We start from the raw sequence: 25,378 nt of genomic DNA, 5'->3' as shown, positions 1-25,378 counted from the left end.
CCCCTCTCTGACGTCATGTCCACGCGTCCAATTTTTTATATCATCTTCGTTATTTATCTTTTGGTAATTATTTATCACGGTGCTCTGAAGACATCAATCGTCGATTCAATCGCACGCTGTTTACATTCAATGGCACTGGGTCGCCCAACATGCGCCGTCCCCTCCCTCCCCCCTCCCCGGAGCTCCTCGGTTGCGCACAGTTCCCCCCGCACACCCGCACCCCCCTCAACGCTTCTGAGTTAGAACCCGCCTTATATTCCTACTGATCGCGCTTTACGATATAAGCTACGTTCGTTTTAATGCTTACAGCTATAAGCATTATATCAGTAACATTGACATACAGTGTTCGTTATATTAAAAAAAAATGGAAATTATATCTGTTATTAGAAATAGTTATATCTGTAATTAAAAAATAATAGATATAACAGAAGATAGAAAATTAGAAAAATAAAAAATTTTATTATATTTTTGTATTTTGTATTTTTTGTACTTTTTTAATATTTTTTATATTTTTTAATTTTTTATTATATTTTTTTACACATTTATCTTTGTAACAAGTGCAATATATTCATATTAAAACAAGATAAAGATATCTTGTGCAGATGCGATTCTTTATAGATATTGTATATTATTTATTTAAATTTAATTTAATGCTTTAATGCATTTGATGAAACATAAGCAATTATCCTTTTTATATATTATTGTTGCATATTAAACGAAGATGGATCAGCAATATCGTCTGCAGCTGAAAATTTTTCTTTTGCTTTACTGAAGAAGTAACATATAATTTATCTGTCAACATAAGAGATAAATGCTTTTCATCGAGCTTCATGTTTAAAGCAGTTTCGTTTCGTGCTTTTAATGCTGACTTCAATACACAAATGGCATTTAGTCATGACAGTAGTCGACGATAATGTTTCGTTTTTTTGTTTTAACATCTGTTAAGAGAGAAAATATTCTTTCCGGAGCTGCATTTGAATTTGGGAGTGCTCTAATAGAATTCAAGAGAGATCTTAAATTGGGATATTTGGTTTTATTATTTAAATATTATCTTTGTAAAATCTCCTTCCACATATTATCAAAATTTAATTTTAACAAATCTTGTTTCTCTGTTATTGAAAAATCTGAATTTAAGGTAAACTATTCTTTCTTTAAACCGTTTTTGTCAAAATCACCCATTCTTGCAGCGATAAAAGAAAGATCATGAAATGATATTTCCTAGTTCAATACTCAATAAAGCTATATGTGGTAAAAGAATTTGTAATTTTGATAAAAATATATCACTTACTGTAATCTTTTGGAAATTTCTTTGGCTGCAGTTATGTAAAACACAAACGCAAACAGTTCTCTCAAACAGTTGCAACCGTGTTTGCGTGTTCATCCTCTATCAATTGATAAAGATATTCTCCGATCCTAAGAAAATATCATTTAAAGATTTATGATTTTTTGCCTTACAAAATGTTATATTTGGCAAATGTTTCAAAATTTCTGGTTTTATAAAATTTGTACAAATTTCTTTTAAAAAAATCAATTGATTTTGGCTGTAACAGATGTATCCTCGTTTTCTCAGCTTGGAAAAATGCATTAAATACGTTAAAAAAATGTAATGGGTCTATGCATAATTTCGTAGCGAAAATCGAGTAAATTTCAAACGCAAAATATTTAGCAAAAAAAGCGATTTTAATCAACTAAATATGTTCCATTCTGTTCAATAACTTTCTGTCATCTCTCCACGAGCTTCATCCCTCTTTCATAGAAGTCCTGAGATTTTTGGGCAAAGAAGTCATCCAAGTGGTTTTTAAGGGCATCCAAGGAACTCAAGGTTTTGTTATTCAAATTGTTCCGTAGTGCCCGGAACAAGTGATAGTCTGAAGGTGCAAGGTGGACTATACGGTGGATCACCAAAACATCCCATCCAAGCCGCAATAATTTTTACCGGGTCATCAGAGAAATGTGTGGTCTAGCGTTGTCCTGGTGGAACACAACGCCCTTTCTGTTCGCCAATTCGGGCCGTTTCTGATCAATTGCTCGCTTTAATTTGACCAGTTGTGAGCAGTATTTGGTCGAATCAATCATTTTGTTGGGCAGCAGTTCATAATAGACGATTCCTTTCCAATCCCACCAGATACTGAGCATGATCTTCTTCGGGTGTAATCCAGCCTTTGCGATCGTCTGAGCAACCTCTGAGCGCTTCGACCATGATCTTTTTCGATTGATATTGTTGTAGACAATCCACTTTTTATCGCCAGTGATCATTCGCTTTAAAAATGATTCGTTTTGATGGCGTTTAAGCAGTGAATCGCAAGCTGAAATTCGATCCATTAAATTCTTTTCGCTCAGTTCGTGCGGCACCCAAACATCAAGTTTATTTACCATCCCAAGCTTCCGTAAATGTCTCAAAACAATTGATTGATCAATGTTGAGATTATGTCCAATCTCTGTAGTCATCAAATACCGGTTGGAATTGATTAAAGCCTTGATTTGATCGACATCAGTAGTGACTGGCCGACCAGAGCGAGGAGCATCTTAGAGATCAAAATCTCCGCAACGAAATTTCGCAAACCATTTCCGACACACACTTTCGCTTACGGCATTCTCTCTGTACACGACGCATATCTTTTTATGAGTTTGCGACGCGTTTTTGCTTTTTCGGAAATAAAAAAGCGAAATACACCGAAAATACACGTTTTTTTCCTTCCATGTTCAAAATATAATTAAACTTCGTATACGTCACAGATCTCGATGAATACTTTCTTAAAATGTCGGCAAAAATTTCAGCTTTTACTTAATGTATGACACTTCATATGTTTGACACATGTGCGAGCGGAAAAACAACTGCGAACGACATTTGTCGAAATTTCGCTACGGAATTATGCATAGACCCAATATATTTTAAAAATAGCAAATATGCTTTTGTATTTACATTTTGCATGACACGCAACAAATTTTTTGCAAATGTACCTTTCTCGCTCACGATCATTTCATTCAAAAAATGTTGTCAATCATGTTCCAAGATTGAAGAAGTCTGTTGATACACGCGTGGTGAAAAAACCATCGTGTATTACATAACTTTACAATTTTGTGAGTCCTTTTTTCAAAACATTCACTTAATTCAGTGAAAACAGATCATCGCTTGGGACTACAAGTTATATAGCTTGTAATTTTTTTCAAGAATTCCTCACAAGCTTGAGATATCTTAGCACATTCGACATGCGAAGCTAATGAAACAAAATGGCATGGACATGATAATGTCAATACATTATTGCACATCTGTTCCAATTTTTTCTTGAAAGATAAATGTTTTCCGATCATAACGGACATATTGTCGCATGACAAGACAATAATATTTGTACAGGTATTTCCACATTTCATATTTAAATGCATTAAACAATTTTTCCGCGCTGCAATCTGTTGCATCGATATCAATTAATTTTACTAGTTGCGAATGAACGTCTAATGTTTCAATATGAATGTATCGAACGTGAAATATCATCCATTTTTCACTAGAAATATGTTAATTCATCTATAAAAATAGAAAATTTTGAATATTTTCTATCACATTCCGTTTTCAACTGGACATAAAACGTTCGTAATTATATTCGTACATTTTTGTCGACTCATAGTCATGCTTTTCAAAACGTTAGGATCTTTGCCTTCGTCTTTAAAAAAATCGAGTATTATTTTTGCATTTTCATGTGAAATATTTTTTCAGCGATTAAAGCAGCAAATCGAATCTCCGCGAATTTGTTCCGCTCCTCAAAGGACGCTAATTTCTATGTTACAGTCTTCATTCGATTTGCTTGTTATTTCAAATTTTTCGCAATTATTTTTATGTATTTTAGATTCGGCGTGACGATAGATTTGCAATAAACTGCCAACAATAGTTTTTTCGCAGATCGTATATGATGCAAATGAATTTGCATCACATTGCACTTCGCGTAGCCATGGCTTAAATCGAGCTCTAATCATTGCTGCTACATGCTGCAGACGATATTACTGGTCCATCTTTATCTAATATGCAACAATAATATACAAAAAGGATAATTACTTGTGTTTTATCAAATGTATTAAAGTATTAAGTTAAATTTAAATAATATACAATATACAATATCTATAAAGAACATCGCATGTGCACAAGACTTTATCTTGTTTCACTTGTTACGAAGATAAATGTGTAAAAAATATAATAAAAAATAAAATGAAAAAATATAAAAAATATAAAAAAAGTACAAAAAATACAAAATACAAAAAAATATAATAAAATTTTTTTAATTTTTCTAATTTTTCTATCTTCTGTTATATGTATTATTTTTCAATTACAGATATAACTCTTTCTAATAACAGATATAATTTCCCTTTTTTTTAATATAACGAACATTGTATGTCAATGTTACTGATATAATGCTTACAGCTGTAAGCGTTAAAGCGAACGTAGCCTATATTGTAAAGCGCGATCGTTTCGATGGTTAGACGTCAGAATCGCCGAACGAGCAGGTTAGTATGAGAATAAAGAGCGAACGAGTCAAAAGTAGGTTTGCTAGCCTCGTCTATTACTCGACGTCGGCCGAACTCTTACGTACATGTTTTCTCGTTGTGTGCGGCATCCCCACTCTCTGACTCTCTCGTGACTCTCATCTTAAAATTAGCATCAAAGCTGCCAGATTCGGGAAGTTTAAAGCATGCCACACAAGCGAGCAGCCCATGTATGTGTGCTCGCGCCGAGTCGCGCTACTTCGATTAGCGTCGGGCAGTGGAAGAAGACAGCTGTACTGCTGACTTTCTCTGCCTGTCTCTTTCTGTTTGCTTTCTGTCCTTTTTTCTTTTTCAAGCGATAGCTAAAACGTGCGCGATTCTTCGTATTACGCCTACTCTCTCTCTCTCTCTCTCTCTCTCTCTCTCTCTCTCTCTCTCTCTCTCTCTCTCTCTCTCTCTCTCTCTCTCTCTCTCTCTCTCTCTCTCTCTCTCTCTCTCCCCCTCTCTCTCTCCACACGCACGCACGCACGCACACGCACACACACACACAATTAATTACATTATTTTAATAAATGTAATTATTAATTAATAAAACAAATATAGTTATATATTTTCCAATGAATAAATATTTAAAGTAACTATATTATAAAATGATGAAAAGTAGGAGTGTAAATAAATGAAAAAAAATCTATTCTTGGCCCAATATGTACGCATTTTTCTTAAAAAAAAAACCTTCATTTTCAATATAAGAAAATTAAAAACATTTTTAATGCAGAAAACGATTAAAAGTTAACTTCAATGTTATTTGTTTTGTGATTGTTCAACTATTCAGTGAGTATACTTTTTATTTTCGTCAATCGGAAATACAAATAACATTTAAAAAAAAAATAAAAAAGTAAATGTAATAAAGGAAAGTATTATTATTGTAGTAGCAATTTTATTGCAGTTTCATTAATAGATTACGTACATATTGTTGTTCAACGGAAACCGCGAGAAGGTGGTGATCTCTTCCATCAAAAAAATGTTTGTCACAACACAACGTGTTGTATTTTCAAAGAATGAATGTAGAAGAAAAGAATAGAGAGTAGAGACAGAATAATAGAAAGGATAGATGGAAAGAAAAGAGATAGGAAAAATATAGAAAGAAATTGAAGGATAAAAAGAAAAAATAGAAGGAAAGAAGAAATAGAATATAAAAGAATAGAAACAAGAGAGATAGGACGATAGAAAAATAGAAAGATAAAAAGATAGAAAATACATCCAATCCTTCCCAATTGAACGATTCAATATTCCTCTTTTTTTCGTATAGCTTTTTCTTTTAATTTTTTTACATTAGTGGGCAGAAAGATTGTATCGTAATAGATATCCATTTAGACATCCAAATGCAATGCAGATAAGAAGTTTATTACGAAAGCGTAGAAGAATCCGTAAGAGAAACCGCAAGCAAATAAATGCTGAAGATGACATTAATGATCCGCGTGTATTAGCAGTGCTAGCAATGATAAACTTGAATCCTCATATTTCGACTAGAGAACTGCAACGTAATTTAGAAATTCCTTATGTCACTGTGTGAAAGATTTTACAAAGACATAAATTCCATCACTACCATATCATTTTAACCCAAGATGTAAGTGAAAATGATATGAGGCTAAGACAATTTTGAGCATTACGAATGATAAGAGAAGATCCAACTTTTTTCTAGTATACTCTAGTATATATTTTCTAGTATATTCTTTTCAGTAAAGCTTAATTTCATAATAATGAACAACTCAACAAGCATAACTATCATTATTGGTCCACATACAATTCTCACTGGACTCAACGTGTTGATAATCAACATCGTTGGAGTTTAAACATTTGATACGGAATTGTAAATGGATATTTGATTGGTCCATACTTTTTTGATAACCGCTTAAATGGGGAAACTTACCTTTCTTTCTTGCAGAATAAATTGCCTGAGCTTTTAGAAGAGGTTGATCTTGCTATTAGACAAAAAATGTGGTGGCAGCAAGATGGTGCGCCACCACATTCTCATCGTATTGTGACGGAATACCTCAATAACATCTTTCAAGAAAGATGGATAGGGAGGTATGGATATATTCGATAGCCTTCACGGTCTCCTGATTTAACTTCGTGTGATTCTTTTTGTGAGGCTACATAAAAAATATTGTTTAGAAAACTTACGCCGACATTTGAAGGAGACATGAAAAATCGAATAATTAATGTTTGTCGTAGCATTCCTCAAAATATTTTAATTTCAATAATAGAAAATTTTAAGAAACGATTGAGACTATGTCTGCAAGAAAATGGAGCTCCATTTGAACATCTCATCAACGGCTAAAAACATATTCGAATTGATCTTATCTCAGTTAGCCGGATCAGTGATCGGTCTTGTCTTAGTTGGTCGAATCGATCTTACCTTATAACTTAACAAGTACTTAAGGAAAAGTAACTTTATTATAGTGTTTTGGAAAGCTCTCGAGATAAGCTACAAGAATATGTAATAAAAAAAATAGGGATTTCCATTTAAAAAAACATTAATGACTTTGACCTGATTTTGACAAGGTCATTCGAGGTCAAGTCCACATTTCCATCATGTGTTCCCCTTCAAGCCATGCAACTTTCGTTCGAAAAATTTTTCAATAAAATCATCAATTCGCGAGATAATCGATCATATCACTTAAAATAAAATACCCTGTGTATATATATATATATATATGTATATATATATATATATATATATAAAAACCTTTTTTATTTATTAAAAAAATGAATATAATTAATTGTGTGTGTGTGTGTGTGTGTGTGTGTGTGTGTGTGTGTGTGTGTGCGCGCGCGCGCGCGCGCGTGTGTGCGCGCGCGGAGAGCAGGCGTAGCACGAAAAATCGTGCTTTAGCTATCACTTGAGAAAGAAAAAAGGATAAGAAGCAAACAAAAAGAGACAGACAGAGAAAGAGTCAGCAATACAGCTGTCCTCTTCCACTGCTAGTGTAAGTAGCTCCTGATGCTAGTCGAAGTGGCGCGACTCGTCGTGAGCACACGTACACGGGCTACTCGCTTGTGTGGCATGATGTAAACTTCCCGAATTTGGCAGCTGTAATTAGCATTACTGATGAACGGTGATCCACTCGGCGCTGCCCTCGTATCGATTTCTGATTAGATCGTTCCTTGCCAACGCGGTAGTCAAACGGTTGTCAGGGAGGTAATTGAATAGAGTCGGCGACGCGGCGCGCTAATTTCAACTTGCGGTGCAGCGAAATACGATATTATTAAAAAGAAGTGTATTAAAGTTCTTGTTATCATTGTGAATAATAATGTGTGTTCCTACGTTTTTTTAAAACTGTCTCTTCCTTCCTTGGCGCAAGTATTTCGTATGAGAACTCGCCACGAGCGTGACAATACGATGTTTATAAGATCTATGTCAGGAGTATGATGTTAATTATATTGATCAGACAAAACGCAATTAAAGACTAAAATCAATGAAGACATTAAAGATGTTAAAAAAGAAATAGTTCTCCTTCGTTGGTCTCTAACCATCGACTTGAGAAAAATTATGAATTTAATTAGAGTAATGTATAAATCCTTGACACTGAACCTTCCTTTGGAAAAATGATCTGAAATAATCTATATTAAAAAACAGCATCCCGGCCTAAATAAACAGGGCGACACAAATCTTTTACCAGACAGTTATCTGCTGGTTCTCAACACTTGCTATCCCTCACGTAACATTTCCATAATTTCCTATTATTGTTACTTTTAGCTTCACTATGTTAAATTCTCTCCTTTTTATCACTTTCTACTTCCTTATTTTCCTTATTTTATTTCACGCAATAACTCTTCTTTACCTTTGGTGATGTCGATTTCTTATAATCGTCCCTCGGTGTCGGAATGACTGTATTGTTTTATAGATATGCAAAATTTCCATTACATTAAATTTGATTTATTATTTGATATATTTACAATTTTAATGTTTTAGTTAATCTTTCCTTTTATCCATTTTGGTTTGTTGTAACTGTTTTTATTTATTTTTATTTATTTTTATATTTAATTCATCTTAAATTTGTTTAATTTATTTTTTATTTTATTTTCATATTATTTATCTTCAATTTATCTTTATTTTATTCCACATTTAATTCAAAGAAGAATTGAGGAATACGATCCTTTTATATATTCCTTTGTTCCTTGATAATGTTTGATTGAATTTATTGTTCAAATAATATGTATGAGATGTTTATTTATTTTACAGTTACTATTAATCATAATTTGCTCAGGACATGGTCATAAGGAATATGACGTTTCATAAATATTTTGTAAAATTGATAAGCATATGAACAGTATATATAGCTTAAGAATTAAAGTTAAAAATGTTTTATGATTTAATATCACATTCGTTTATTACATTAATGTAAATATTGTCAATTATGACACAAGTTTTTTGTATTCATATCTGTATTCATATCTGTTTTTTATATTCTTTTAGATTTTTTTTAATTTTTATTGATTTAATTATTTTATGAAATATTGAAGATATTGAAGACCAAATGTTAAAGTTGATATCTTTGTCTCAAGATTTTGATTAAAATTTAATTTTGAGCACGAAGATCTTGCCTGGGTTTTACGCTTTTTTGTTGCACTTGTATAATAAAGTTGTTTTTCATTAAGTATTTTCCAAATTAAAGCTTGAATTTGACATACAATTTAATCCCTTCACAGTGTATGTAGCATATATGCACATAAAAAGAGCCGATATATCTTTTAGTGATTTGTAAAACTTAATATTCTATAATTTTTGAATTCGAATATAATAAAAAAAAATTTCAAAATTTCAAAATTCAAAATATATCCAATATGGTGGTCAAAATTTAGAAAAAATTGAATTTTCATAAAAATGATTATTTTGAGATTTTCATGGCTGCTGAATCCAAATATGACATATCAATTTAAAAAATTCAAAATGATGGATTCAATATAATAAATAAAATAAAAGTTAAAATAAAAAAAATGTTGGATAAAAGTTAAAAAAAAAAATAGCTGAATACTCCAATATTGAAGTCGCTAAATCAAAATATATCAGAATTTTGTTCTTCTAAATAGTAGATCAAAATTAGCTAAAAAAAATCATTTGAAAATAATAATTCATTTAAACTTTATAATATAATTATTAATAATATAATTATTATAATAATATAATTATTAACTTTATATTATATAGATAAATCGTTTATAAATTCTCCTCTTCGTCGAATCTAGAATCATGAAACAAGGATGTGATGATGTTTGATTGCATGTTTTTATCTTCTTATTTAAATTTTTTGTTTTTTTATTATTTTTATTTTTTTAACTTTAGTCCGCCATTCTAGATCCTCCACTTTGAATTTTGAAATTCTAATATATTCGGATTCAATGACCTTAAAAACCTTAGGATAATCATTTTTATAAGAATCCAATTATTTTTCCAAATTTTTATTCGCCATTTTAAATTTTGATATTCTGATATTACATTCGGATTCAGTGACTCAAAAGTCTTCATATTCAAAAACCTAATATTAAAATCATGGAAATCTAAGAAACTTTTTTCACACAGTAATAGCACGAAAATTTCATTTCCGTCACTGCAAAGGGATTAACATAAAGTATAAAAAATATCTCAATTTATTTATTTTTAACTATATTTTAATACTTTTATGTAAAGAATAATGAAATGAATTAATTGGGATAAAGAAAATACATAATTGTTCAAATTTTTCAAAAAAAATTGTATAATATATTATTACACATTGCAAATTTCCATTTTTTGAGCATGATGATCTATGTGTTTCCTTTATATCAATTGATTTACCTCATTATTCTATACATGAAAGTTAAGATACAAAAAATGAATAGTTTATGAAATTTTATACTTTATGTCAAATTGTATGTCAAATTCAAGTCTCATAATTCAAAAAATAGTTAATAAAAAAATATTTTATTATAATGCTTTAAAAAGCTAGCTCGAGAGCTACAAGAATATATAATCAAAAATAGGAGTTTCTATTTATAAAATTGAAGGTGATCTTCATGATCTTCAAATGACTATCCAAGGTCAAACCAATGGTAGCATCTTATGTCCCTCTCAAAGTTACTAAACTTATCTGAAATGTTTTTTTCTAAAATATTGTAAAAGATATTTGAGGTCATTATTAAAGATGGAACATTCTGTATTTATATTACATATATATATATATATATATATATGTTTTTTTTTATAAATACTATATCATACTATAAATAATTACTCCTTCTGGATTTATTAAATTATGTTTTCTATTGTTTTATATAATTATTACATTGGATTACCTTGTCTAGAATGGGCATGTGCGACATGACGTAAACTATCAACACTTGGTGGTTGAGGCGCAAAATATGTCTCTTCTATACGTGGAGGCTGACAAAATACTGTTTGTTCGATTTGCACTTGTCTTTGTACTTCTAACGTCATTGGTTGGATTTGTGCATACGTTTCGCTACCACTGGTATATACTTTATCCTGTTCATCAATTGCAGCATACATTTCATCTATAGAATGTATTTTTATGGAATAAGATTTTTATATATTTTTACATTTATTATATCACAGTTCTGAAGTTTATTTACCAGAATCATCAGAAACAGTAGCATAATGAGAATCAGTAATTGGTCGAGCAGATTGATTTTGTTTATAGGCTGCTTTAGTTTGTGCAATTATATTAGCTAATGGTTCCCTTACACTTATACTTGTATATCCTTCTATATTTAAAAAACAATAATGCAAATTGTTAGAAAGTATTCGCATAACAAATAAAAATTACATAATAAAAAAAAAGAAAGATAATGAAATTACTTGAATCTTGAGAATCACCACTAAAATGCGGATTATTATGTTGGGAATGCGATGAATGTGGTACTAGCATTAAGAGAGGCGGTGTCATATAAGGTAAATCTTGATTAGCTTGAACACCTCCAGAGATAGCATTAGCGGCCTGAATGTCGTAATGCATCTCGGAATTGATAAGTGAATTGTGTGAAGAGGATCGTCGAGTTCTCGGTGGCGCAACTGGATTTTCATTTGACTGATCCATTGATATTGATGATTTTTCAATATTCGTGATTTGATTAGCGTTACTTCTACAAATTAAAAAATCAATATTATATATTCTTTCTGAAAGAAAAAAGATGATGAAAGGTAGGCTGTTTTCCTTTTAGGTCGACATTGGATATTGTTCAAACGTTTGAATTTCGCGCCTAAAATTTATTGTGATACTAGAGCGTCGATATTCAAAAAGACGCTTCAAAAAAAAAAAAAAATTGAGCGTGCACTAGAAATAAGTAGGAAGATCAAGCTATTATTATTAAGAAGAAGCCATTCTGTAACAAAAAAAGGCTGCAATAAACGAATTTCTTTTATACAAAAAATAACATCAAAGGCTATTTAATTTAGTTGGGATCGCACATACGCAAACAAGAATAGAAAAGGAGAATGGCGTGCGTGGCAAAACAACAACGAAGGCGTTATTGGTCCGTACATAATTTTGGTTCTTCGAGCCGGATCAGGAATACCCAAATTTCAGGATAACCAGATCACAGGATATCTGAATTCGATGTGTGGCATACAAGCAATTCTAAAAAGGAGAAGCTTCTAGATCTTCACTGGGAGGATGAAGACTTACCATTTTATTCAACGACAATTATACAAACAAGCCAGTTGAAAAAAGCGAATCGCGTATACAGATATATGGATTGAATAGATACGATTGTAATAATAGTGTAAGAAACTTCCAGTTGCAGATAAGTCAATATAGTCAGGAAAGAGAAGGTAATTCAAGCGTAGTAGAGATTAGAATCAATCATAAGGCATTTTCAGAACTTAGACACGATGGCAGAAAAGTTAATTAAATTAAAAAAGCGCCGTGGCCTGATAAAGGCAACGCTAACGAAATTCAAGAGTTTCTTAGACAGTTATGTACCCGATCGCGATTACAGTATATTGAGAGTTCGGCTTGAAAAAGCAAATCCCTTATTATCAGAGTTTGAAAATGTGCATATGGCAATAGAGCTGGCTGAAGGTGCCAATGACGACGGGTCTAGACTAATTATTTGAGGATAATTATTACGAGCTAGAACACAAGAATATTTAGATTCAGGAAGAGACAGTGCAGCTTCGACCAGTAATGCAACAGTTAACGCAAATATTCAGGCGGTTTAACTCAGATATCAAATCTAACGTCAAACGATAGCATTATCAAGTTGCCTACCATAACTTTGCCGAAATTTGACGGGAAATATGAGGAATGGTTGAGTTTTGAAGATTCATTTAAAGCCTTGGTTCACATAATAACGTAAAAATTCAAATAATATAAAAATTCAACTATTTAAAATCTTGCTTGGTGGGAAACGCAGCTCAAATCATCCAGTTACTAAATTCAATCGCAGAAAATTATGAAATCGCGTGGAATTTATTAAAAGAGAGATACAGCAATAAACGCATTATTATTCAGAATCATATTCGATCATATTGTTTGAGCTGCAATTAATATACAAGGAGTCATCAGTGATCCTGAGTACATTGGTCAATATTGCATTTAAACATGTACATTCGTTACAAGCGTTAGGGCAATCAGTAGCTGGGATGCAGTGCTTCTGTATTTGATTGGTTCAAAGGTAAACAAAAAAACACAGATGGAGTAGGAAAAATTGTTAGATGGATCAGAAATGCCCATATTAGAACAATATTTGAAATTTTTGCGTAATCGGTTTCATGTTTTAGAAGCAGTTCCTAAGAAAATAACAAGCACATCAAGTTAAAAACACTCAATTGTTAATAAGGTAACTTCAAGTAAAACAAAACAAATTTTATTTGAAACATACTCTAAAGTGTCATGTTTGTGGAAACAATCACAACAGAAATTGCGAAGAATTCAAGGCCATGAGTCAAGATGAGAAATCAGAATCTATAAAAAAGGCAGGTTTGTGCTTCAACTATTTCAGAACAAATCATAAGGTTGCAGCATGTAAAACAAGTAGTTGCAAAAAATGTGATCGTCATCATCACACATTGTTACATCCACTCAATTCAAGCGATATTCAGAAAACAAGCGTAGAAAATAATCAACAGGATAAACAGGACAGAGGTCCAGAGTCAAAAACAATCAGTCAGATTTTGAGTTCGAGATTGAATGATAATGCATACATATTGTTATCTACAATAGTAAGCATTGCTGATATGTCAGGCAATTTGCACTCATGTAGAACAGTTTTAGATGCGAGATCTCAATCAAATTTCATTTCCGAGTCTTTGTGCCCGTGTCTTTGTGACAAGTTACGGCTACACAAGACAAATGTAAATGTTCCCATTAAGGGAATTAAAGAAAGACTGTTACATGTTAGATTTTCGACGAGTGTTGTCGTCAAATCCAGAGATAGTACATTCATGCTCGGACTGAACTGCTTATTATATCTAAATTAACAGATGTTTTACCTTCTAGGTCAATTAATCGTAAGGCTCTGGACGTATAAAAAAATATAAAATTATTAGCTCCTATGTTTGATCAATCGTCGCAGATTGATATGCTTATTGGAGCTGAGCATTTCTATTATGCGTAGGGCAGATTAAGTTAAGCTCGGGTTTAATTGTACTACAAAAAACAAAACTCGGTTGGATACTAGCTGGGAAAACTGATTCACTTGAACACACATCAGTTAGTTTATGCCATATCAGGCACTCTTGATGATGCAGTACAGAAATTCTGGGAAACAGAAGAATTAGCAGATAGGAAGATACCATTGCCAGAGGATGAAAAAACAGCATTACAAGGAGACAGTAAAGAGGACGGTATTCGGTATGATTACCATTTAATGATCAAAGGAAGAATTTGGGCGAGTCGTATGAAATAGCGTTAAGGCGATTACAAGCTTTGGAGAGAAGATTGAATACAAATTCTAAGTTGCGTGATGAGTATCATAACTGACTTCCTTTAGGAATATGAATTATTGGAACATATGACAGAAATTAAGGAAGCAATCACTCAGGAAGGACGTTTTCTTCCTCACCATTCAGTAGTAAAGGAGTCAAGTACTACAACAAGACTCAGAGTTTTTGATGCCTCAGCCAAAACAACAACTAGTGTTTCATTAAATGACACCATGTTTAGTGGTCCAGTGGTCCAGTGGTACAGCAGGATCTGTTCTTCATCGTTGTGAGATTTCATCTGCATTACATAGTATTTATAGCAGACATTAAAAAAATATACAGACAGGTTTTCGTTCAACCTGAAGATCGTCCCTTTCAGAGGATTTTGTGGAGAGGCAAAGGAAGCAGTTATTTATGAGCTCAACACAATAATGTATGGAACTTCATCAGTACTTGGTCACGCGTACCTTAATTCAATTAGCAGGAGATGAAGGGTAAAACTATGCAGATGCAGCGGAAATCGTCATTAGAGATATCTATATCAACGATCTTAACCGGAGCCAAAACAAAACAAGCGATGACATTAAAGACTCAAATCACAAGATTGTTAAGAAGTAGAGGTTTCAACCTACGGAAATGGGCTTTCAATCATTCTTATCTCATCGAACCGCCATCAAATGAGTTCCAAGAGAAACATTGATGCTTCGATTTTTCTGAAACACACCAGACATTGGGAATTCTTTGGAATCCAGAACAAGATTGTTTCTTATATCGATTTGCAACATGTCGCAACTCAGCTAAGGTAACGAAACGATCTATCCTATCACATCTAGCATCCTATTACGACCCTCTTGCTGGGTCCAGTTATTGTTAAGACTAAGATATTGCTCCAGAACATATGCAAATTACAACTAACTTGGGACGAAATAGTTCCAATGGAGATTCACACAGCTTGGAAAACTTCAGGATGCCTGAATTAAACAACATATCATTTCCTAGACACATTTGCATTGCTCAACTAGTTTGCAACTGCATAGATTCGCTGATGCTAGCGAGGTGGCATATGAAGCATGTATATACATGAGATCTACAAACGCATCCAACGCAAATCACGTTATTATCCAAATCCAGAGTAGAAAAGTACTCCACTTAAGAAAAGGCTTTCATTGTCAAGGCTGGAATTATGCGCAGCACTACTTTTGTCACAACTTTCTCAAACAGTATTGAAGGCTTTCGACATAACATTCAACAAGGTCATACTATAGTCAGATTCAACTATAGCGCTACAATGGATACACACATATCCTTATCGTTTAAAAACCTTCGTAGCAAATCGCATAGCCACCATCCAAAAAACTACAGCATCGTTTAGCTGGAGACATGTACCATCATCAGATAATCCTGCTGACATGCTGTCGAAAGGAGCATTTCCATCAGATCTTATTAATCGCATTATTTGGATTCACGGACTATCGTGGCTGTCAGAGGAAGAACATAACTAGCCAAATTCTATTACCATAACATCTGAGATTCCTGAACAACGAATAACCATTAACTTGAAGATAGAAAGAAGTTTTGAATTGCTATAACAATATTCATCAATCGTGACGCTTCGTAGAGTTGTGGCATGGTGTTGTAGATTTATTAACAATTATCGATCAAAACATAAGATTCAGGGAAATCTAGTTAGTTCTGAATTAAAACAGACTATGTTTGTTATTGTCAAACTTGTTCAAGCTGAGACTTTCTCATGTGAATTACGTTTATTAGAAAAGAATCTTAAGGCCAGTAGTAAATTAACAGCATTGCATCCAATTTTAGACGCTAATGGAATAATGTGAGTCGGAGATAGACTCAAACATTCTAATTTAAGTTACAATTAAAAACATCAAATCAATCAGAGAAACATAATATTACAGATTTAATCATAAAACATGCTCACGATCTACAACTACACGCGGGGTCACAAGCAACTTTGTATCACATTCGACAAAACTACTGGCTCATTAAAAAATCGGGTTAAAAAAATTATACGCGAATGCATAACTTGTATTAAAGCAAAACCGAGAATGATGGAATATACAATGGGTGATCTTCCTAAAGATAGATTCGAATGTTCGCGACTGTTTACCAATTCAGGTATAGATTATTTCCTTTTTGGATAAAGGAAAAAAAGCATCGTAATCGCAACAAGGTCAAAGTTTATGTTTCTGTGTTTACATGCTTAGTATAAAGGCAGTTCACTTAGAGTTAGTGAGTGATTTAACAACTGAAGCATTCATAGCTGCATTAAAACGATTCTTCAATAGAAGAGGCAAGTCAAATTTCATATTGTCAGATAATGCCACTAATTTTGTTGGCGCAAGGAATGAACTGCGTAATTTATATGAAATTATATTTGTATGAAATTATAATTCTGAGGTTCATAGGGATGCTGTGATAAGGTAGTTGAGTAGACAGGAGGTCGCTTGGAAATTCATTCCACCACGATCTCCTCACTTTGGAGGGATATGGAAGGCTGCCGTCCGGTCTTTCAAACATTCTTATATCGAGTAGCCAAGGACACTCTCTTTACATTCGAGCAATTCAATACACTTTTCATTGAAATCGAGGCAATACTAAATTCCAGGCCGCTAACATCTTTGTCCTTGAATCTAGATGATATGAATTCATTGACTCCAAGTCATTTTTTGATCGGCGGAGTGCTCTCATCGATTCCAGAAATCGATTTTACAAACACTCAAATAAACAGGTTATCTCAATGGCAACACATTCAAAAAATTAAGATTTCTAGAATCGCTGGAACAAGGAGTACTTGATTGAATTGACGCAACGCACAAAATGGAAATCAAAGATAATGTAAAGGTAAGAGATTTAGTTATCTTACGAGAAGATAAAACTCCGTCATTGTATTGGCCTCTAGCTCGAGTCATTGAAATATACCTAGGCAAGGATGGGATCATTAGAGTTATAGATGTAAAAACTGCAACTGGAAGTTATAAGTGTGCGGTAAAAAATGTTGCGCTCTTGCCAATAAACGAACAGTTATGTTGAACTGGATAGTTGAAGGAGGCAGGATGTTCAGACGTTTGAGTTTCGCGCCTAAAATTTATCGTGACGCTAGAGCGTGACGAAAGCTATTCAAAAAGAAAAGAGACGATTGAGCATGCGCTAGAAGTAAGTAGAAGAATTAAGCTAGTTATTAAGAAGAAGTCATTCTGTAACAAAAAAAAGGACTGCAATAAATGAGTTTCTTTTATACAAAAAAATAAGAAGGCTATTTAATTTAGTTGGGATCGCACGTACGCAAACAAGAATAGAGAAGGAAAGTGGCGTGCGTGGCAAAACCACAACGAAGGCGTTGTTGGTCTGTACAGATATGTTCTAAAATTCATTGCTAGTATTGAAAATTTATAATTCACGTGATGTATATTATACAGAGTAGGAAAACAAGATCTATACCCCTGAATAATTCGGAAAATATAAGTTTTATAGAAAAATGTCTCAAACAAACATTGTAGAACTTAAAAAGATATATTTATTGATCTTATCAGTTTAATCTTGGGCGATATCGCCAAGGTCACATCGATTTTTTTAAATAGAATATCTTATTTTTTATTTCTAATAGCTGAATCTAATAGCTGATGTCCAGAGATTTTTAAAACACTGTAAAAAAATATTTTTTCATTAAGTACTTTTCGAGTTTTGAGACTTAAAAGTATTTTGATATGAAATACAAAATATCTTGTAAAATATTCAGTTTTCGATAATCTTATTTTAATACTTTTATATACAAAATAATGAAATGAATCAATTGATATAAGAAAAACACAAGTTGTTTTTAAAAAAAACATGCATATAATTTGCAACATAGTGCATATTTTTTTCAAAGCTGTTTGTTTTCTTTACACCAATTGTTTTATCTTGTTATTTTGTGTATTAATACATAAAAGTATTAAGGTAAGATTAAGGTAAGATTCGAAAACTCAATATTTTACAAAATACTGTAACTTTCAAGCTTCATAACTCGAAAAATACTTAATGAAAAATTATTTTTTACAGTGTTTTAAAAAGTTCTTAACACCAGCTATTAGATTCTGAAATAAAAAATGTGTTCCATTCAAAAAAATCGATGTGACCTTGACTTGACCTTGCCACCTCAGGTCAAACTGATAAGATTAGTACATAGATCTTTTTAAACCCTACAAATTTTGTTTAAACCTTTTTCTGTAAAATTTATATTTTCCGAGTTATTCAAGGGTACTGATCTTTTTTCCCTGTCCTGTATATTAGCAGCATTAGTAGTAAATAATAGGATTATAATAATATAATATGTTATGTGAATTATAGATTTTTAATATTAGCAATAAATTTTAGAATATATCCAAATGTATTGGCTGTGTTTCTTAAAAGGAAAGCAGCCATAGTATATAAAATAGTATAAGGTACATAATAAGATTATACCTATTTACTTGATTAATTTCAGTTGTTTGAACATTTTGAAGTTGTGCATATGGATGTTCAACTGAAATACATATGTTAGAATATTATTTAATTAGTAAATATAAAATACTGATAATAATTCACATACTACTATTAGACATTGGCGATACAAATCCTGCATATGAATGAGATGCGTCTTGTGGCAAAGAACACCCTTGCAAAACAATTTCCTGTATTTCTCTTTCAGACATCTGTTCCTGAGCTAAAAGAAAAATTTTGTATATAAATAAAATAATATAACAAAATAAGAAAATTTTATTATTTACTTCAATTTCTGCAATTTACATTATTTTGGCTGCTTTCCTTTTAGGAAATACAATCGATATATTTTGGGTATGTTTTAAAATTCACTGCTAATGTTAAAAAAAAAATTTATGATTTATGTAACGTATATTATATATTATCAACGCTAGCAATAAATTTCGAATATTGATGCTAATTGCTTTCCATTTATAATTTTATTTAAGCTCAATCGACGTTCAAGCTCACTCTTCGATTCTTTTCGAGAGGAGAATCGAATAGTGTTGATTGAATTTGTCAAGTTGCATCAAGAAATGTGTTCCAAAATTTATTGCTAGAGCTGATAATGTATAATACACGTCATATAAACTACAGCTTTTCAATAGTAGTAGTAGTAGTGAATTTTAGGACACATTCAAATATATCAATTGTATTTTCTAAAAAGTAGCCTTAATTGATTGAAAAGTAGTCTTGATTAATTTGATATTTGATACCTGCATCCTGAACTGTAGCATACAGTTCTGAATGATCTCCTATAGTTTCAGTAGTCTCGTAAATATCCTGAGATACAGAATTTGCCATATCTTCATGTTCTCTGCTCTTATCTTTTGGAATATCTGGAAGACTTCTATTGGCACTTATAGTTCTATAAACACAAGATATTTTAATTTTATTTTATATTTATTATATTTATATTTATTATATACAAGATAAGACAAAACAACAAAAACAAATCTGCAAAAGACATATTTCTGATCTGATACTAAGATAATTTTTTCTTTTTATAAAACTTTGTAAAGCTTAACTTATTAACATATATATAAGCCGAATATATGTTCAATATAAGAATAATAATAAAAGAATATAATATTAGCAATACTCGATAATATAAAACTTAGTATAAAAGTAACAAATATTCAGAGACAAACTTCTTAATTATTGACGAGAAATGATTTGAATTGTAGAGCATTTGTAACGCTCCGTTACTACGAGCGCTATGCGACCCACATCGTCCGGGGCCACCCGACATCCCCGAACACGACCGAACGTTACGCACGCGCTAATGATCTGACACGTGCTGACGGCATGACAGATCAGCTGTTTTGTAGAACAGCTTAACAAATAGCGTTTTGATATGCAGACAAAAATCGGGTATATAAACCCGACGAATTCTGCAAAGAATAACCAGTTCCATTCGATCATCCGACCCGTCCGTTTTCAATACACCGATCCGATCTGAAACAACACGAGAGTTTTCTCGTTCTGAATACCGAGTGTTCTCAGTATTCGTTTCGCTCCTATCCGAAAAGTCAGAGTGTTCTCGAACTTTTTTTTTGTGGAATACCGAACGTTCTCAGTATTCTCGAAAAGTCGAAGTGTTCTCGAATTTTTCTTCCAACATACGCGTGTCGCGAAAGCGTCTGTGGTTGATTAGCAATCCATGCGTCCGATCGCTTGGCAACACGTTGGCCCGGTTGTTTAGCAACGCGTCAAGAATATAGTGCCCTTCATATCGTTGTGCTAACGAAACGGAATGTTGTGCTGATTTGTGCTGGACTAGCACAACTCAGATATGCCGTATTATCAACATCGAATAATTACAAACCCGAATTTTTAACATAAAATACGCGAAGGGCCGCTTTCAAGAGTAAAGTGCCCTTAAAATCGTTGTGCTGATGAAACCAAAGGTTGTGCCAACTTGTGCTCGGCTAGCACAACTCAATTCAAGTTGAAAAATTGAATTATCTTTCACGATTGGAAAGTTGTAAGGCTATGAAGTTTTGCATTGGAAAATTGACATTTTTTTTTTCTAAAGAAGATACAATTAAAATATTTGCGGCACAATGTAGCACAAACCTAGCACAACTTTTATTTTTTATGTTTTACAAAATAGCAGTGTTGACAAAAAAATTGTTTTTTTTTTCTCTAACACTATTTTTTTTAAATATTCGATTAATTCTTGCGGCACAACGTAGCACAAACCTAGTGCAATTTTTATTTTTTATTTTTATTTATATTTTTTATTTTTTACAAAATTGCGGTGCTAACTTCACACACATGAACTATTTATTTATTGCTATTGACTAGTTATCTACGATATCTAATATAAATATATATAATTTTAGTAGATTTTGCGATAACATTGCATATTCTTCCAGTATACATGCATATATACGTGCGTGCGTGCGTGCGTGCGTGCGTGCGTGCGTGCGTGCGTGCGTGCGTGCGTGCGTGCGTGCGTGCGTGCGTGCGTGCGTGCGTGCGTGCGTGCGTGCGTGCGTGCGTGCGTGCGTGCGTGCGTGCGTGGTGCGTGCGTGCGTGCGTGCGTGCGTGCGTGCGTGCGTGCGTGCGTGCGTGCGTGCTGTGCGTGCGTGCGTGCGTGCGTGCGTGCGTGCGTGCGTGCGTGCGTGCGTGCGTGCGTGCGTGCGTGCGTGCGTGCGTGCGTGCGTGCGCGCGCGTGGTGTGTGTACACACACATGATTATATATAACGGTTTTCATTTCTCTTCATGCATTTATCTGTTTTTTTTTCAATTTATTCGCTATATATTAGCAATAATAAACGATAATCAAGAAACATAGGAGATACTGGACCATCGCACGGCGCATACTACATGAAAGATACGATAATATTTCTTTCTTCTTCTCACGCGTCGCGAGCGCAAATAGTAGGATCTTTTTCATATTTTTATTCTCTTCTCCTATAGTAGCTAAGACGTCAAGCGCATATGTATGTGTCTCATCTTTTGTGTACGAGTCTCATTTATGTAATTTTTAAAACTGATATTACAGAATGGGCCTCTCCATTCCCGTGAGAACACAACCAATATATCTGTTTCGTCTCTCCGAATTTCTCTTTTATAATTTACAATATTTACATTTGCAATCTTTAGTACTGTCAGACTAGTATTTTTGATTACAATCGATTTTATTACAATCAATACTTTCCGAGTAGACGCTTCTTTTATTAATTTTACCAGTGCCATCTAAACGGATGTTTCTTATTATTTTTATTATCATTTTTTTTTATTATCAACCAAAAAATTGCTTTTCATTTTTTATTAATAAGACATAATAAATTTTAATTATGTTCTGTTTCTATATTTATTACATTTGACAAATACATTTTCAGTATACTGCTGATTTACATACATACTATATACACATATATATATATATATATATATATATATATATATATATATATATATACAAAATGTCCCATTTTAAAAGACCCATTGAAACATCTTTTTAGAAAAGTGTTTTAGAGAAAAATATTTCAGACATAAGTTGTATGATTTCAAGGGAGACAAAATGATATCATTGGTTTGATCCTGGGAGAACGTGCCAAAGCGGTATATTAATTCGTTTTGTTAAACAGAAACCTCTATTTTTTATGATATATTCTTGTAGCTGACCTCGAGAGTTCTACAGAATATTATAAGTAGTTTTTTTAAGAAATATTTTTTAGATAATTTTCGGAGTTTTAAGAATTGAATTTGATATGCAGTTTGATATGAAGTATAAAAACATCTCCTAATTGGCGCATGTTGGGCAATTAAGCTTAGTCTTTTATACACTGAATAATGGAGATGAATATCTGGGGGTTTGTGTAAAGAAGGGGCTTAATTGTATTTAAAAAAAAAATACATTGTTGCATATTATAAATTTCTTTTTTTTTTAACAGTAATTATGTATTTTTTTATATCAATTGATTCTCAGTTATTCTATGCATGGAAAGGTATAAGGATGTAGGTTAGCAAGAAATGAATAGTTTACCGAGATACTTTTTTTTTGTCAAATTACATATCAAATTCAAGCTTTAACAGAAGTGGGTAGGGCTGTAGTTTGTGGGTAGGGTGGTGGGTATTTGGAGTGGTAGTGTCAAATTTAGTAGTAATATATATATATATTATCTATTATATATATATATATATATATATAGTATTAATAGATAATAAAGAACGAATATATATATATATATATATATATATATATATTCGTCCTTTATTATCTATTAATTATCTATTAATTAAAGAAATAATTTCTTGATTAAGACACTCATAAAAAATATTATTTACTTACAATATACTTCATATGACAGATACTTCATTTGACAGCTCGATGTGCAACAATAACTCGATGCATTCCAAGATCAATATTGCGTAAAATAATTTTTATTTTTAATCGCTATTATTATCAACATATAGAGCAAATTAATTAAATAAGTAGGAAAAGTTACAAAAAAAATTCAAAATTATGTTAATATTTAAACATTAATATCTAGGAGCACCTTCACTATGTGACGGATCTGAACGCGTGAATAATGAACAGCTCGATTGGACATTTTTAAACGTTTCCTATTTAAAAACTCATTGTATGTTCATTTTAGTATTAGAACTTTTATCTCTAAATGACTTCAGGAATCTATCGTAATAGGTGATGCATTAGATCTGGGATACCCTGTATATATATATATATATATATATATATATATATATATATATATATATTATATTATATATATCATGCCTATATTATATATATTACGCTTTCTTGGCGTGGATATTGGGCTTTGGCGATGTCGAAGGTTGACCAAGGTCAACCCATGATTTTCTACGTTAAGGGTTATCATAAAGAATCCACTTTTCATCGCCTGTAATGATTTTGTGCAGAAAATCTTTTTTCCGGAACTTTGAAAGCAAAGTGAATGCAGTGTCACGCCGACGATTTTTGTTGTCTTCGGATAATTTATGCAGAACCCATTTGCCTTCCTTCTGAACCTTTCGCATCGTATGTAAACGTACGGAAATGGTTTGCTGCGTAACGCCAAGCTGTTCTGCAAGTTCCTTTTCAGTTTGCGCAAAGTTTATATCCAGCAGTGCTTGCAATTCGTCCGTTTCAATTTTTTGAGGGCGTCCAGCACGCAGCTCATCTTCAAGACTGAAATCTCCTTGGCGAAATTTTTGACCATCTTTTACATGTAGTATGACTTACAACGTTCTCTCCAGCACAAATCATTGCAGTGGCTTCAGCAGCATTTTTCTTCAGATGAAACGCGAAGTGGATGGAAAATCGAATATGTTCTTTTGTTATTACCATCTTGAACACTACTGATTTTTGAGATTATGTTATTAAACGCCAAACCGTATGGCATTTTAGAAGGCCAAATGTCAACGCTTTAAAATCGCAAAAGGGCGGGAAGATATATAAAATTTAAATTATTATTTCGGTTGTATGAAATCTAAAGCTCAGAACTTTTTTGTACACCTAACCTTATATATATATATATATATATATATATATATATATATATATACAGGGTGTACCAAAACTGCTTTTAAGAGCAGATTTTTTGGAATATTCTAAGAAAATTCTAGTACGAAAATGTCGAGGCTATAATAGTTTTTAAATTATTGGCGATTAAAGTTCACTAATCACAGAACTGATATTTCGCGCGACATGGTGAAGTGATAAGTGCTAAAGGTCCCCCCACGATGGTCCTTACAACATCGAGAATGTCACAAAAATATACAATGACATTCTTATTAAGAAATTATTTCTGTTTCGAAATTTATTTATATATTATACAATTAATATCGCAATGTAACATCGTAAAATAAATCTGTTCAATAACGACATATTATACCATGTGATAGCTATCAAACAAATTACCATATTTATTTACCTCATGGTAATGTCAAAATAGACCAATCAGTTCAGATAATAAACTTTTTGTGGTAATATTATTAATATGTCGGGGAAATCAGAGCGACATCGAGATGAAAGCACATGGCAAAGCGCAACCATAGCTTTCTACTTTTCCGAATTTTTCAAGATGGCAAGGAGAAAACAGTGATTGATGAGGTGACATATGAGGAAAACGTAAGGGATAAAGAAAAAGAACAAGGAAAATAGCGAAGGGAAAGAAAAAAACATAACCTCAAAAAAGGGAGGAAGGAAAACTGCGAGTGTGCTGCAAAGTAGAAGTGAAATAAGGATGAAGTGGACGCCGGTGGCGAAGAAAAACAACAGATAGAAAAAAGAAAAGTGTGTGTAGAAAATAGAAAAAAGTGGAAAAAGGAAAATTAGAGGACGGAGTCAAGAGAAGACAAGAAGGAGGGGGAAAGTTGAGGAGAAAGGGGGAAACTGAATGGAGAAAAGCAGTGCGGAAAGGAGGGAAGAGAGCGAGAGATCGGTAAGCAAGAAAGATAAGAGCAGTGCAGCAGGTAACGAG

The 25,378-nt window shown here is 32.6% G+C and overlaps 1 protein-coding gene across 1 annotated transcript in view; it reads right to left on the bottom strand.

The window, feature by feature from the left end:
• The window catches only part of LOC105427732 (uncharacterized), a 142,728-nt gene that overhangs the window by 52,929 nt on the left and 64,421 nt on the right, over positions 1-25,378 (bottom strand). The window contains exons 3-8 of the mRNA XM_089078581.1: positions 19,636-19,787; positions 18,990-19,103; positions 18,863-18,923; positions 11,333-11,616; positions 11,107-11,238; positions 10,810-11,028 (exon numbers count right to left, since the gene is read on the bottom strand). Coding sequence (XP_088934707.1) covers positions 10,810-11,028; positions 11,107-11,238; positions 11,333-11,616; positions 18,863-18,923; positions 18,990-19,103; positions 19,636-19,787 — 962 coding nt within the window. The remainder of the gene's footprint in view (positions 1-10,809; positions 11,029-11,106; positions 11,239-11,332; positions 11,617-18,862; positions 18,924-18,989; positions 19,104-19,635; positions 19,788-25,378) is intronic.

Source organism: Pogonomyrmex barbatus, unplaced genomic scaffold (genome assembly GCF_055798465.1).
Source record: "Pogonomyrmex barbatus isolate J1 unplaced genomic scaffold, ASM5579846v1 scaffold24, whole genome shotgun sequence".
Lineage (NCBI taxonomy): Eukaryota > Metazoa > Arthropoda > Insecta > Hymenoptera > Formicidae > Pogonomyrmex > Pogonomyrmex barbatus.
The sequence above is the reverse complement of the archived record's forward strand: the minus strand, read 5'-3'. Positions and strand labels throughout refer to the sequence as shown.